Source organism: Pristiophorus japonicus, chromosome 20, assembly GCF_044704955.1.
Source record: "Pristiophorus japonicus isolate sPriJap1 chromosome 20, sPriJap1.hap1, whole genome shotgun sequence".
Lineage (NCBI taxonomy): Eukaryota > Metazoa > Chordata > Chondrichthyes > Pristiophoridae > Pristiophorus > Pristiophorus japonicus.
The window spans coordinates 73,023,643-73,040,448 of record NC_091996.1 but is presented as its reverse complement, the minus strand read 5'-3'; the positions used below and the strand labels follow the sequence as shown (position 1 = coordinate 73,040,448).

The 16,806-nt window shown below is 45.7% G+C and overlaps 1 protein-coding gene across 1 annotated transcript; it reads right to left on the bottom strand.

Annotated features, from left to right (window-relative positions):
- Nucleotides 1-430: 430 nt before the first annotated feature.
- Nucleotides 431-4,390, bottom strand: LOC139232565 (zinc finger protein 84-like). The gene has a single exon (XM_070862994.1). The coding sequence runs from the start codon at nucleotides 3,704-3,706 to the stop codon at nucleotides 2,276-2,278; it is 1,431 nt and encodes a 476-aa protein (XP_070719095.1). The 5' UTR covers nucleotides 3,707-4,390; the 3' UTR covers nucleotides 431-2,275.
- Between the last annotated feature and the right edge of the window lie 12,416 nt (nucleotides 4,391-16,806).

Sequence of the window (16,806 nt, the reverse complement as noted above, 5' to 3'; positions counted from 1 at the left end):
CATCGATGAACACACCTTTCAACTGAAAGATAAACCCATCAGCTTGTCCCTGGACGCAGGTCCTGAGGGTCAGTGAGTGTCCCGAACATTTTAAACATCTCCTCATCCTTTTTGTTCTAATCAGAAGAGCCCGAGTTTCTCGAATCTCTCCCCCCATAACTAAAGCCTCTTGTCCCTGCTATCATCTCAGTGAATCTCCACTGCACCCGCTCCATGGCCTTGACAGTCACCTCACAGTAAAATGCCCCAAAACTTGACACAATATTCTAAATGCAGCCTAATCAATGATTTGTGCTCGACACCCGATTTATAAAACCAAGGATAACATTTTTAAACAACTTGATTAACTTGTCCTCCCACATTTAACGATTTGTGTAAATGAACACATTGTAGGTTTTAAAGATATTAACATAAAATATATTGCCATGAAACGTCTGATATAATGTGTATTATGGGAGAGAAGTTTATTCTGAGTTAGAAAGTCAAACAGGAGCTTCACTGCAGACAGGTCACCATGACAACACTGATAAAACATTCCATTCCACTGAACCCACTGACTGGAAACTGTAATCAGATCAGGGGAAACAAGAGAGTTTTCCGTTATTAACCACAATATAAGCTTCATCCAGAGTGAGTAATAGATTCAATTATAATGTGTGATGAAAGATTCTGACAGAAGGTCTCTCTCCTTGCTATTGAGGGAGTGCAGCGAAGGTTCACCAGACTGATTCCCAGGATGGCAGGACTGACATATGAGGAGAGAGTGGATCGACTGGGCCTGTATTCACTGGAGTTTAGAAGGTGGGAGGAGATCTCATAGAAACATATAAAATTCTGACGGAACTGGACAGGTTAGATGCAGGAAGAATGTTCCCGATGTTGGGAAAGTCCAGAACCAGAGGGCACAGTCTAAGGATAAGGGGTAAGCCAGTTAGGACTGAGATGAGGAGAAACTGCTTCACTCAGAGAGTTGATAACCTGTGGAATTCTCTACCGCAGAGAGTTGTTGATGCCAGTTCATTAGATATATTCAAGAGGGAGTTAGATATGGCCCTTATGGCTAAAGGGATCAAGGGGTATGGAGAGAAAGCAGGAAAGGGGTACTGAGGTGAATGATCAGCCATGATCTTATTGAATGCTGGTGCAGGCTCGAATGGCCGAATGGCCGAATGGCCTACTCCTGCAACTATTTTCTATGTTTCTATGTTTTCACAGACGCTGCCTGACCTGCTGAGTATTTCCAGCATTTTGTTTTGATTTCAGATTGACAGCATCCCCAGTATTTTGTTTCTGTAATTGGAATGTTCTTTCAGAGAGCCGCACAGGCACGATGGGCCGAATGGCCCCCTTCTGTGCTATATCATTCTGTGATTCTATGAAGTGTCAGTTTAATGCAATTACAGAAGCATCAGAGAGTTTGTGTGAGAATGTAACTAGGTATTGAGCCAACGTGTCTGAGTTATGTAAACTGGGCATGTTCACACTGGGACAGAGGTCGGGAGGTGATAGGATTACTGTTTGTGGGATTCTAAAGGGACTGGATAATGTTGAGCACAAGTTATTTGACCTTGTCCAGAACAGTAGAACCAGAGGGCACGGCCTGCGCTTGAAGGGGGTAAATTTAAATCCAATCTGTGGGAACAATATTTCAGTGAGAGTGGTCAATCTATGGGACAGGCTCCCTCGGGAGACAGTGGAAGCAGTTCGTGTTGATTCATTCAATGCAAATTGGACCGATTTCATTCATAGAATGTCATTTTGGGACATAGTGTGAGAGTAATTTGAGATGTGACGTGTGGTAAGTGTAGAATGCTCGGGAGGATCAGGTGACTTTGGTCCTCTGGGTCCGAAAGCTCGCCATCCCTGGGGTTTTCCTTGCCTCATGTCTGGGTCTGTTGTACACTCATTGATAGCGACTGATTACTGTGATTGGTCAACACTCCAATATCGTCGTATCATGGGACTACCAGAATGGTAGAAGGCCAATTAGATGAGAACTGAAACAATCCAGAGTAAGTAAGGAGAAAAGGCCCAAAAATGGAGCAGTCAGTAACAGGACATCAATTGGTCTCCTCTTAACATGGAGACACCACAGAATCCACACAAAATGTGTTTGAAACAAAGCTGATTTGACATTTATCCAGAATATTAAACTCCAGTCCAGTTACAGGTGTTATTAACATCAATAGATAAAAACTCCAACTGCCGGAATGAACATGGTTCAGTCCTGGATGTGATTAACAGCAGCAATAACAGCAGAATCCAATCTCTGCAGTCACTTGTGAACTTGCTGGTGTCTCAGTAAGGAGGATGACTGAGTGAATCCCTTCCCACACAGCAAGCAGATGAACGGCCTTTCCCCGGTGTGAACTCGCTGGTGTGTCAGCAGGTTGGATGAATCAGTGAATCCCTTTCCACACACAGAGCAGGTGAACGGCCACTCCCCAGTGTGAACATGTTGGTGTGCCAGCAGGTGGGATGTCTGAGTGAATCCCTTCCCACACACAGAGCAGATGAATGGTCGCTCCCCAGTGTGAACTCGCTGATGAATCAGCAGGTTGGATGAATCAGCGAATCTCTTCCCACACACAGAGCAGGAGAACGGTCTCTCCCCAGTGTGAGTGCGTTGGTGTTTCAACAGAGCATTTGTGCTTTTAAAGCTCTTCTCACAGTGATAACATTTGAAAGGTCTTTTATCAGAGTGAACTCGCTGGTGTGTCAGCAGGTGGGATGTCTGAGTGAATCCCTTCCCACACACAGAGCAGGTGAACGGTCTCTCTCCGGTGTGAACTCGCTTGTGTGTCAGCAGGTGGGATGTCTGAGTGAATCCCTTCCCACATACAGAGCAGGTGAACGGTCTCTCCCCGCTGTGAATTCGCTGGTGTGTCAGACGGTCGGATAAATCAGTGAATCCCTTCCCACACTCAGTGCAGACGAATGGCCTCTCCCCAGTGTGAATCCGTTGGTGTCTCAACAAGTGGGATGATCGGGTGAATCCCTTCCCACACACGGAGCAGGTGAACGGCCTCTCCCCATTGTGAATGCGATGGTGTTTCAGGAGGTGCTGTTTACTTTTAAAGCTCTTCTCACAGTCAGAACATTTAAAAGGCCTGTTATCAGTGTGAACAAGTTGGTGTGTGAGAAGGTAGGATGAACAAGTGAATCCCTTCCCACACACAGAGCAGGTGAACGGCCTCTCCCCGGTGTGAGTGCGCTGGTGTGTCAGTAAATCCTTTTTACTTTTAAAGCTCTTCTCACAATCAGAACACTGAAAAGGTTTGTTATTAGAGTGCACAATTTGGTGTGTCAGTAGGTGGGATGACTGAGTGAATCCCTTCCCACACTCGGAGCAGGTGAATGGCCTCTCTCCAGTGTGAGTGCGTTGGTGTGTCAGCAGATCCTTCGTGCTTTTAAAGTTCTTGTCACAGTCAGAACATTTAAAAGGTCTCTTATCAGAGTGAACTTGCTGGTGTGTCTGGAGGTTTGATAAAGCATTAAATCCCTTCCCACATGCAATGCAGGTGAATAGCCTCTCTCCAGTATGAACTCGCTCATGTGTATAGAGGCTGGATGACTGAGTAAATCCTTTCCCACACACGGAGCAGATGAACGGCCTCTCCCCGGTGTGACTGCGTCGATGAGTTTCCAGCTCAGACGGGTAACTGCATCCCTTCCCACAGTCCTCACATTTCCACGGTTTCTCCATGGTGGGGGTGTCCTTGTGTCTCTCCAGGTTGGACGATCAGTTGAAGCCTTGTCCACACACAGAACACGTGTACGGTTTCTCCCCACTGTGAATGGTGTGATGTTTTTTCAGGCTCTGTAACTGGTGAAAGCTCTTTCCACAGTCAGTGCACTGGAACACTCTCACTCAGGTGTGTGTGTCTCGGGGCTTTTCCAGTCACACTGATGTTTGAAATGTTTTCCCACAGACAGAAGAGACAAACATTTCTCCTTCCACATTGAAAGGCCGCTGATATTCAGGCCCTGATGAATGGAGTGACTGTGTGAGATGTGGATGTGATGTTGGGTTTGAGTTTGCGGTCTGTAAATGCTGCCCTTCTCACAGCCTGGAACAGCACTTTACAAAAGCCCTGTGTGTCCAGGATAGAAATTCACAACATTCTCTCCTCCTGGTTCCTGGCCCAGGGAAAGGCCGCGCATGCGCCCTGCTGCCCCTGCCCCAGCAAGATGGCGACCGTTCCCCGGTAGAAAGCCCCGCAGCTGCCCCTCCCCCGGGGGCCCCGCTCGGGGCAAAGGCCGGAGCCGGAGATTATTGTTCGGGGCCCGAGGCCCACAGCGAGTGTTTATAAAGCCTCCCCGCTGGTTCCATCGCTCCCCTGCGCTCTGCCGCCTCCTCCCCGCTCCGGAAGCTTCTCTCCGCCCTCCGTCTACATCACCCGACTGGCGGCACTGCGCACGCGTGGGAACCGCCCCGAGCCCTCTCCGCGCCTGCGCATCAGGCCCCTGCAGCGGTGATAGAGGCGATTCCTGAGCGAGGTGCATTCTGGGTAACCTCTGGCGCCATTTTGTTCACCGATGTGCGTGGGAGCGCAGAGGAGAACAGAGAAGGGAATAGGAGGAGCTGTGTGGCAGAGAGCTGAAGAATCCTCTTCGCGGAGTGGCTTGCTAAACAGAGCGCAAATTGGATGTTGAGGGAGAAGGAGGTGCTCAGTAATTTAAACCAAGGAACAACAGTAAATAATAAGTAATAAGTATATGCAAGGATCAAGGATGTCTCAGAGCGGCTGCAGGGCATTCTGGAGGGGGAGGGTGATCAGCCAGTTGTTGTGGTGCATATCGGTACCAACGATATAGATAACAAACGGGATGACGTCCTCTAGGCTGAATTTAGGGAGCTAGAAGTGAAATTAAAAAGTAGGACCTCAAAGGTAGTAATCTCAGGATTGCTACCAGTACCACGTGCTAGTCAGAGTCGGAATCGCAGGATAGCTAAGATGAATACATGGCTTGAGGAGTGGTGCACACGGGAGGGATTCAAATTCCTGAGACATTGGAACTGGTTCTGGGGGAGGTGGGACCAGTACAAACCGGACGTTCTGCACCTGGGCAGGACTGGAACCGATGTCCTAGGCGGAGTGTTTGCTAGCGCTGTTGGGGAGGGTTTAAACTAATATGGCAGGGGGATGGGAATCTATGGAGGGAGACAGAAGGAAGTAAAAAGGGAGCAGAAGCAAAAGGTTAAAGGAGAAAAATAAAAGTGGAGGGCAGAGAAATCCAAGGCAAAAGTAAAAAAAAGCCACATTACAACTTAATTCTAAAAGGACAACGAGTGTTAAAAAAACAAGCCTGAAGGCTCTGTGTCTCAATGCGAGGAGCATTCGTAATAAGGTGGACGAATTAACTGTGCAGACAGCTGTTAACGGATATGATGTAATTGGGATTATGGCTCCAGAGTGGCCAAGGCTGGGAAGTCAACATCCAGGGGTATTCAATATTCAGGAAGGATAGACAGAAAGGAAAAGGAGATGGGGTAGCGTTGCTGGTTAAAGAGATTAATGCAATAGTAAGGAAGAACATTAGCTTGGATGATGTGGAATCTGTATGGTTAGAGCTGCGGAACACCAAAGGGCAGAAAACACTAGTGGGAGTTGTGTACAGACCATCAAAGAGTAGTAGTGAGGTTGGGGATAGCATCAAACAGGACATTAGGGATGCGTGCAATAAAGGTACAGCAGTTATCATGGGTGACTTTAATCTACATATAGATTGGGCTAACCAAACTGGTAGCAATACAGTGGAGGAGGAATTCCTGGAATGAATAAGGGATGGTTTTCTAGACCAATATGTCGAGGAACCAACTAGAGAGCTGGCCATCCTAGACTGGGTGTTGTGTAATGAGAGAGGATTAATTAGCAATCTTGATGTGCGAGGTCCCTTGGGGAAGAGTGACCATAAAATGGTAGAATTCTTCATTAAGATGGAAAGTGACAGAGTTAAGTCAGAGACTAGGGTCCTGAACTTAAAGAAAGGTAACTTTGATGGTAAGAGACGTGAATTGGCAAGGATAGACTGGCGAATGATACTTAAAGGGTTGACGGTGGATAGGCAGTGGCAGACATTTAAAGATCACATGGATGAACTTCAACAATTGTACATCCCTGTCTGGCATAAAAAATAAAACGGGGAAGGTGGCTCAACCGTGGCTAACAAGGAAAATTAGGGAAAATGTTAAATCCAAGGAAGAGGCATATAAATTGGCCAGAAAAAGCAGCAAACCTGAGGACTGGGAGACATTTAGAATTCAGCAGAGGAGGACAAAGGGTTTAATTAGGAAGGGGAAAATAGAGTATGAGGGTAAGCTTGCAGGGAGCATAAAACATGACTGCAAAAGCTTCTATAGATATGTGAAGAGAAAAAGATTAGTGAAGACAAATGTATGTCCCTTGCAGTCAGAATCAGGTGAATTTATAATGGGGAACAAAGAAATGGCAGACCAGTTGAACAAATACTTTGGTTCTATCTTCACGAAGGAACACACAAATAACCTTCCGGAAATACTAGGGGACCGAGGGTCTAGTGAGAAGGAGGAACTGAAGGAAATCCTTATTAGTCAGGAAATTGTGTTAGGGAAATTGATGGGATTGAAGGCTGATAAATCCCCAGGGCCTGATAGTCTGTATCCCACAGTACTTAAGGAAGTGGCCCTAGAAACAGTGGATGCATTGGTGATCATTTTCCAACAGTCTATCAACTCTGGATTAGTTCCTATGGATTAGAAGGTAGCTAAAGTAACCCCACTTTTTAAAAAAGGAGAGCGAGAGAAAACATGGAATTATAGACTGGTTAGCCTGACTGGTAGTGGGGAAAAGGTTGGAATCAATTATTAAAGATGTAATAGCAGTGCATTTGGAAAGCAGTGACAGGATCGGACCGAGTCAACATGGATTTATGAAAGTGAAATCATGCTTGACAAATCTTCTAGAATTTTTTGAGGATGTAACTAGTAGAGTGGATAACGGATAACCAGTGGATGTGGTGTTTGTAAAGTCCTGTCCCCTCAGTACAGATTCACACGAGGCATGTAGTGAAGTCAAGGTCACTCTGGACCTGCACCTTTATTTCACAGCTCTGGAATGCTGCACTTGCCTGAGACCTGCCCTTCTATACCTGTCTCTTGCAAGTGCACCCCTGGTGGTAAGGTATGCTGGTGGTTACAGGTCATATCTTATTACAGTCATGTATAGCATGTTAGGATACAGTTATATATAATAACGTAAGATACATGACATCACCCTCCCCCAAGGTCTTATTGTCTTTATAGGTTCAGTCTCTCAGGCGGTCTACGCTCTCGCGTGGAGCGTCTGAGTTGTGGTTCAGTTGTTTGCCTTGGTGTCTGTTTTACTTTGGGTGTGGTTGCTGGTATCTCGCCTGGGCTGTCTGTTTCGATTGGTGTGATTGCTGTTGACTCGCCTGGGCTGTCTGTTGGGATTGCCCTTTCCTCAGGTTGTTCCCTCTGTCTGTCCACAAGGTATGGTGCGAGTTCCACATTGTAGTCTGCCTCTGGTTCCGCAGTGTTGTTGGTAAATCTGCTTTTGACTTGGTCTACATGCCTCCGGCAGGTTTTTCCATTGTCCATTTGTACTCCCAGTAGCCTGTTTCCTTCCTTGCCTGTTACTGTCCCTGCAAGCCATTTGGGACCCCTGCCATAGTTTAGTACAAACACTTTGTCCCCTATCTCATTCCATCTCCCCCTTGAATTTCTGTCATGGTACTCAGTCAGCTTATGGCGCTTTGCCTCAACGATTTCGTGCATGTCTGGGAGGATTAATGAGAGCCTTGTTTTTAAGGTCCTTTTCATCAACAATTGCACGGGGGGCTCCCAGTCAGTGAGTGCGGATGAGATCTGTATGCCAACAGCAGTCACAACAGGCGACCCTGCAGCGTGGGACCTTGGATTTTAAGCATGCCTTGTTTAATGATTTGCACTGCTCTCTCCACCTGGCCATTGGAGGCCGGCTTGAACGGTGCCGTCTTGACGTGATTTATGCCGTGGTCAATTATAAAGTCTTGGAATTCTGTGCTGGTGAAGCACGGATCATTGTCACTGACCAATATGTCAGGGATTCCGTGCGTTGCAAACATGGTTGCGAGGCTCTCCACAGTGGTGGAGGTTGTGCTCGAGTTTAAAATGGTGCATTCGATCCACTTTGAAAATGCATCTACAACTACGAGGAACATTTTGCCCATGAATGGGCCCGCATAGTCTACGTGCACCCGCGACCACGGTTTGGTAGGCCAGGGGCTCAGTGGAGCCTCCCTGGGGGCATTGCTGAGTTGGGCACAAATGGTGCACCTTCGTTCGCAGAGTTCCAGGTCCGCGTCAATACCAGGCCACCAGACGTGGGATCTGGCTATGGCCTGCATGAGAACAATCCCCGGGTGCTCGCGGTGGAGCTCCCGGACAAATGCCTCTCTGCCTCGCAGAGACATGACTACTCAGCTGCCCCACATCAGGCAGTCTGCTTGTAGTGATAGCTCATGCATGCGCCTGTGAAAGGGTTTTTATTCCTTGGGGCAGGCATCATGAGCCATTGCCCAGTCACTGGTTAGGACGTATCTTTTTACTAAGGATAATGTGGGGTCGCTGGCCGTCCAGGCTCTGATTTGGCGAGCCATCATGGGCGAACCTGTGGACTCAAAGGCATTGATTGCCATGACTATCTCACAGTCCTGTTCATCAGACCCTTCCGTGGTCACCAGGAATAGCCTGCTAAGCGCGTCGGCACAGTTGTCCGTGCCTGGTCTGTGCCTTATGGTCGCCTAACCAGTCTTTGGTTACAAAGCTTTGCTGGAGCCTTTCTATAAAGTCCTCCCAATTGTCTCCCGCATTGTACTTTTCATCTGATCCGTTCGCCATTCTGTGGATTCTGTAATCCCGTAACCCATAGCCACTGTAAAGTCCTGTCCCCTCAGTACAGATTCACACGAGGCATGTAGTGAAGTCAAGGTCACTCTGGACGTTCACCTTTATTTCACAGCTCTGGAATGCTGCACTTGCCTGAGACCTGCCCTTATATACCTGCAATTGCACCCCTGGTGGTAAGGTATGCTGGTGGTTACAGGTCATATCTTATTACAGTCATGTATAGCATGTTAGGATACAGTTATATATAACAACGTAAGATACATGACAGTGTTGGACTTTCAAAAGGCTTTTGACAAGGTCCCACACAAGAGATTAGTGTGCAAAATTAAAGCACATGGATAGAGAACTGGTTGGCAGACAGGAAGCAATGAGTAGGAATAAACAGGTTCTTTTCAGAATGGCAGACAGTGATGAGTGGGGTACCGCAAGGTTCAGTGCTGGGACCCCAGCTATTTACAATATACATTAATGATTTAGATGAAGCAATTGAGTGTAATATCTCCAAGTTTGCAGATGACACTAAACTGGGTAGCGGTGTGAGCTATGAGGAGGATGCTCGGAGGCTGCAGGGTGACATGGACAGGTTATGTGAATGGGCAAATGCATGACAGAAGCAGTATAATGTAGATAAATGGTGGCAAAAACAGGAGGGCAGAATATTATTTGAATGGTGACAGATTAGGAAAAGGGGAGGTGCAACGAGACATGGATGTCATGGTACATCAGTCATTTAAAGTTGGCATGTAGGCACAGTAGGCAGTGAAGAAGGCAAATGGCATGTTGGCCTTCATAGCGAGAGGATTTGAGTATAGGAACAGGGACGTCTTACTGCAGTTGTACAGGGCCTTGGTGAGGCCACATCTTGAATACTGTGTTCAGTTTTGATCTCCTAATCTGAGGAAGGACATTCTTGCTATTGAGGAAGTGCAGCGAAGGTTCACCAGACTGATTCCCGGGATGACAGGACTGACATATGAAGAAAGACTGGATCGACTAGGTTTATATTCACTGGAATTAAAGGGATCAAGGGGTATGGAAAGAAAGCAGGAATGGGGTACTGAAGTTGGAAGATGAGCCATGATCATATGGAATGGTGGTGCAGGCTCGAAGGCCCGAATGGCCTACTCCTGCACCTATTTTCTATGTTTCTAATCGCACTGGATGACACAGAAAAAAATGACATCATGTTCAACACACCGAGAGGAACCCGAGCAAATTAAAATAAGTATATCGATATACCTTTGTGTGTTTAGTCTCTTTTTAGTTGTTAGTGTTAAGCTTGACTTAGTAAGGATTTATTCATGCAAGGCAAAGGAAAACAAGGTAAATGATTCCGTTCTAACTGCATTTAAAGACGCTCAAAAGTGATAAATAGCTAATTAATTAACCACAGTTGAAGAAATAAACTACAGATAACAAAATAAAATGATTCATTCATTGGTAAAGACCAGGCAATGTGTCGGGATTGTAGTATCTTGGAGTTTGTGAACAACGAGACTGTCCCACACTGCCTCATCTGTGGCAAATGTCTCTGCCTCATGACATCCCAGCTCAGAGTCGGTGAGCTGAAATCCGAGCTGGAGACACTCCGACATAAAAGGGAGGCGCAGGAATGACTCAATAATTTACTCGAGTACAGTCACAGACCAGAAGAAAGCACAGGTGCAGGAAGGGGAGAGTGTGACTGTCAGTCAACCAGGTATGGGGAACATAGGAGAGGTAGTGAAGGAGGTCCAACAGACTCTGCTCCTGTCCAATAGGTATAAAGTACTCGATACATGTGGGGATCAGGAAAAAGACAGTGGGAAGGACAGCCGGAGTGTTGCCAAAGGCACCATGAAACAGGGGGGAGTCCAAGGGGAGGAGTTGCAGAGAGGAAAGATTGTAGTTATAGGGGATTCTATCATTAGGAGGATAGATTGTATTTCTTTGCAGTTACGATCGAGAGCCCTGAAGGGTGTGTTGCCGCCCAGTGCCAGGGTAAGGTACATCTCGAAACGACTGGAAAATAATCTGGAAAGGGAGGGGGAGGCTCCAGCTATTGTTCTCCATGTCAGAACCAACGACAGAGGAATGGTTAGGGAAGAGGTACTGCAAAGGGAGTTTCAGGAGTCAGGAGCTAACTCCAACATCACGGATAATAATCTCAGCATTATTACTCGAGCCACGTGCAAATTGGGATTGGGACAAACAGATTAGGAAAGTCAACACATGGTTAAAGGAGTGGTGTGGGAAAGAAGGGTTCCATTTCATTAGACACTGGCACCAGTACTGGCAGAGGAGGGAGCTGTACCACTGGGACCCAAACCGGGCTCGGACCAATGTCTTCGCGGAAAGGAGAACTAGGGCTGTAAATAAGACCAATAACATGGAGTGGGGGGGAGACAACTGCTAGAAATGAAAGAAACCTTACAAAAGAATCAGGAAAAGAGAGTAAAGAACAAACTACAGGAAGGAATAAGGATAACATGAATGACCAGAAATCAGATGAAGTCAAAGAGCATAAATACTAACGACTAAATACAAAGAGAGGAATAATAAATAAAACAATTTAAACTGTTGTACAGCAATGCACGAGGTATTCAAAACAAAATGGATGAAGTGAAGGCAATAATTTGTAGAGAGAATCCGGATATAGGATGACTGAAACATGGCTACATGGAGAAGAGGATTGGCAACTAAATAATGCCGGATATTGCACATTTAGGAAGGAAAGGGAAGGAAGGAGGGGAGGTGGAGTAGCTGTACTTGTGAAAGATAGCATAATGGTGTTAGAAATAAAGGATGTAACCAGCAGTAAGGTAGTTACAGATTGGGTTAAAAGATAAGAAGGGATCCATCACCCTAATAGGGGTATACTATAGACCACCAAATAGTGGAAGGGAATTGGAGAAAGAAAAATGGAGGCAAATCTATGAGTGAGTAGCAGGCATAGAATAATAATCATGGGAGATTTTAACCCCCAAATAAACTGGCCACCATTTAAAACACATTCAGATTTTTTATTTTTCTGACCAAAGTGGATAACTTCACACTTCTCCACTCACTTAACCTGTCTATATCCCTTTTGCAGGCTCTTTTGTATTCCTCACAGCATACTTTCCCACCTAACATTGTATCATCAGCAAACGTGTATACATTACACTCACTCCCCTCATCCAAGTCATTGATATGGATTGTAAAAAGCTGAGGCACAGCACTGGTCCTTGTGGTACCTCACTAGTTACTGCCTGCCAACCCGAAAATGACGTTTATTCCTGCTCTCTGTTTTCTGTCTGTTAACTAATCCTCAATCCATTCTAATATATTACCCCCAAACCCATGAGCTCAAATTTTGTGTAATAACCTCTTGTGTGGCACCTTATTGAAATCTTTTTGAAAATCCAAATACTCTACATCCACTGGTTCCCCCTTATCTACCCTGCTAGTTACAATCTCGAAAAGCTTTTAGATTTGTCAAACATGATTTCCCTTTCCTAAATCCGTGTTGACTCTGCCCAATCATATTATGATTTTCCAACTGCCCTGTTACCACGGCCCTAACAACAGATTTTAACATTTTCCCCTGAAATAATGATTTGGACTTTGGAATAACTCAATTTTCAGATGATACCAAACTAGAGCGTTTAGCTAACACTGAGAAAGAATGCAACATAATACAAGAAGATATTAAAAACTTACAGACTCGGCAGTTAAGTGGCAAATGAACTATAACATAGATAAATGGGAGGTGATGCACTTTGGTTGGAGAAACAGAAATATCACCTACAGCTTAGAAAATAGGAAACTGAAAAGGATAAAAGAGCAAAAGGATCTGGAGATACAGATGAACAAATCATTTGAAAGCAGCATCGCAGGTCAGCAAAGCAATTAAAAATGTTAAAGCATTGTGATTTATTTCTAGGTGTATAGAATTCAAAAGTAATGAGGTTATATTAAACTTTTATAGGACCTGGCCAGGCTACAGGAAAGCCGGGTTAGATACAGAATAAAGCTCCTTCTACACTGTCCCATCAAACATTCACAGGACAGGTACAGCATAAGTTAGATACAGAGTAAAGCACCCTCTACACTGTCCCATCAAAAACTCCCAGGGCAGGTACAGCATGGGTTAGGTACAGAGTAAAGCTCCTTCTACACCGTCCCATCAAAAGCTCCCAGGGCAGGCACAGCATGGGTTAGATACAGCACGGGTTAGATGCAGAGTAAAACTCCCTCTATACTGTCCCATCAAACCTTCCCAGGGCATGGTACAGCAAAGGTTAGACACAGAGTAAATCTCCTTCTCCATGGTGCCTCTCTCTCCTGCGACAATTGGAACTGGTGCTCTCCACTCTCCCGTCCTTACATATATCAGCAATTAACTTTTAGCATTGTTGTTGCCAATTTAAGAGTATCTAAGGGTCAAGTCATGGCAGGAGAGCTCGGACACATGTTATGCTCCTCCTGTACTATGTGGGAAGTCAGGAACACTTCTGGTGTCCCTGGCGACTATGTGTGCGGGAAGTGTGTCCGCCTCCAGCTCATGACGGACTGCGTTGTGGAGCTGGAGCTGCGGGTGGATTCACTCTGGAGCATGCACGATGCTGAGAATGAGGTGAATAGCACGTTTAGTGAGTTGGTCTTACCACAGGTTAAGGGTCCACAGCCAGATAGGGAATGGAAGACTAACAGGAAGAGCAGTGCAGGGAAGGTAGTGTAGGGGTCCCCTGCAGTCATCCCTCTGCAAAACATATACACCGCTTTGGGTACTTTTGAGAGGGATGACTCATCAGGGGAGAGCAACAGCAGCCAAGTTAATAGCACTGTGGGTGGCTCTGCTGCACAGGAGGGCAGGAAAAAGAGTGGGAGAGCGATAGTGATAGGGGATTCAATTGTAAGGGGAATAGATAGGCGTTTCTGCGGCCGCAACCGAGACTCCAGGATGGTATGTTGCCTCCCTGGTGCAAGGGTCAAGGATGTCTCGGAGCGGGTGCAGGACATTCTGAAAAGGGAGGGTGAACAGCCAGTTGTTGTGATGCATATAGGTACCAACGATATAGGTAAAAAATGGGATGAGGTCCTACGGGACGAATTTAGGGAGCTAGGAGTTAAATTAAAAAGTAGCATCTCAAAAGTAGTAATCTCAGGATTGCTACCAATGCCACGTGCTAGTCAGAGTAGGAATCGCAGGATACTCAGATGAATACGTGGCTTGAGAAATGGTGCAAAAGGGAGGGATTCAAATTCCTGGGACATTGGAACCGGTTCTGGGGGAGGTGGGACCAGTACAAACCAGATGGTCTGCACCTGGGCAGGATCAGAACCAATGTCCTTGGGGGAGTGTTTGCTAGTGCTGTTGGGGAGGAGTTAAACTAATATGGCAGGGGGATGGGAACCTATGCTGGGAGACAGAGGGAAATAGAAGGGGGGCAGAAGCAAAAGGTAGAAAGGAGAATAGTAAAAGTGAAGGGCAGAGAAACCCAAGGCAAAAAGCAAAAAGGGCCACATTACAGCAAGATTCAAAAGGGGAAAAGTGTGTGAAAAAGACAAGCCTGAAGGCTCTGTGCCTCAATGCGAGGAATATTCGGAATAAGATGGACGAATTAACTGCGCAGATGGCAGTTAACGAGTATGATGTAATTGGCATCACGGAGGCATGGCTCCAGGGTGACCAAGGCTGGAAACTCAACATCCAGGGGTATTCAGCATTTAGGAAGGATAGGCAGAAAGGAAAAGGAGGCGGCGTGGCATTGCTGGTTAAAGAGGAAATCAATGCAATTGTAAGGAGGGACTTTAGCCTGGATGATGTGGAATCGGTTTGGATGGAGCTGCGGAATTTCAAAGGGCAGAAAACGCTAGTGGGAGTTGTGTATAGACCACCAAATAGTAGTAGTGAGGTTGGGGACAGCATCAAACAAGAAATAAGGGATGTGTGCAATAGGGGTACAGCAGTAATCATGGGCGACTTTAATCTACATGTAGATTGGGCCAAACTAACTGGTAGCAATACAGTGGAGGAGGATTTCCTCTAGTGTAGTAGGGATGGTTTTCTAGACCAATATGTCGAGGAACCAACCAGGGAGCTGGCCATCCTAGCCTGGGTGATGTGTAATGAGAAGGGACTAATTATCAATCTTGTTGTGCGAGGCCCTTTGGGGAAAAGTGACCATAATATAGTAGAATTCCTTATTAAGATGGAGAGTGACAAAGTTAATTCGGAAACTAGGGTCCTGAACGTAAGGAAAAGTAACTTCGACGATATGAGGTGTGAATTGGCTAGAATAGACTAGCAGAGGATACTTAAAGGGTTGACGGTGGATAAGCAATGGCAAACATTTAAAGATCACATGGATGAACTTCAGCAATTGTATATCCCTGTCTGGAGTAAAAATAAAACCGGGAAGGTGGCTCAACCATGGCTAACAAGGGAAATTAAGGATAGTATTAAAACCAAGGAAGAAGCATATAAATTGGCTAAAAAATACAAAAAGGACTGGGAGAAATTTAGAATTCAACAGAGGAGGACCAAGGATTTAATTAAGAAGGGGAAAATAGAGTACGAGAGGAAGCTTGCAGGAAACATAAAAACTGACTGCAAAAGCTTCTATAAATACGTGAAGAGAAAAAGATTAGTAAAGACAAAAGTAGGTCCCTTGCAGTTGGATTCAGGTGAATTTGTAATGGGGAACAAAGAAATGGCAGACCAATTGAACCAATACTTCGGTTCTGTCTTCACAAAGGAACATACAAATAACCTTCCGAATGTACTAGGGGATAGTGGATCTAGTGAGAATGAGGAACTGAAAGATATCGTTATTAGGCGGGAAATTGCATTATCGAAATTGATGGGATTAAAGGCCGATAAATCCCCGGTTCCTGATAGTCTGCATCCCAGAGTACTTAAGGAAGTGGCCCTAGAAATAGTGGATGCATTGGTGATCATTTTCCAACAATCTATCGACTCTGGATCAGTTCCTATGGACTGAAGGGTAGCTAATGTAACACCACTTTTTTAAAAAGGAGAGAGAAAGCGGGTAATTATAGACCGGTTAGCCTGACATCAGTAGTGGGGAAAATGTTGGAATCAATCATTAAGGATGAAATAGCAGCCCATTTGGAAAGCAGTGATAGGATCGGACTGAGTCAGCATGAATTTATGAAAGGGAAATCATGCTTGACGAATCTTCTGGAATTTTTTGAGGATGTAACTAGTAGAGTGGACAAGGGAGAACCAATGGATGTGGTGTATTTGGACTTTTAAAAGGCTTTTGACAAGGTCCCGCACAAGAGATTGGTGTGCAAAATCAAAACGCATGGTATTGGGGGTAATATACTGACGTGGATAGGGAACTGGTTGGCAGACAGGAAGCAGAGAGTCAGGATAAACGGGTCCTTTTCAGAATGGCAGGCAGTTACTAGTGGGGTGCCGCAGGGCTCAGTGCTGGGACCGCAGCTCTTTACAATATACAGAAAAGATTTGGATGAAGGAATCGAGTGCAATATCTCCAAGTTTGCGGATGACACGAAGCTGGGGGCGGTGTGAGCTGTGAGGAGGACGCTAAGAGGCTGCAGGGTGACTTGGACAGATTAGGTGAGTGGGGAAGTACATGGCAGATGCAGTATAATGTGAATAAATGTGAGGTTATCCATTTTGGGGGCAAAAACACGAAGGCAGAATATTATCTGAATGGCGGCAGACTAGAAAAAGGGGAGGTGCAACGAGACCTGGGTGTCATGGTTCATCAGTCACTGAAAGTGGGCATGCAGGTACAGCGGTAAAGAAAGCAAATGGTATGTTGGCCTTCATAGCTAGGGGAATTGAATATAGGAGAGGGAGGTCTTACTGCAGTTGGAAAGGGCCTTAGTGAGGCCTCATCTGGAATATTGTTAAGTTTTGGTCTCCTAGTCTGAGGAAGAACGTTCTTGATATTGAT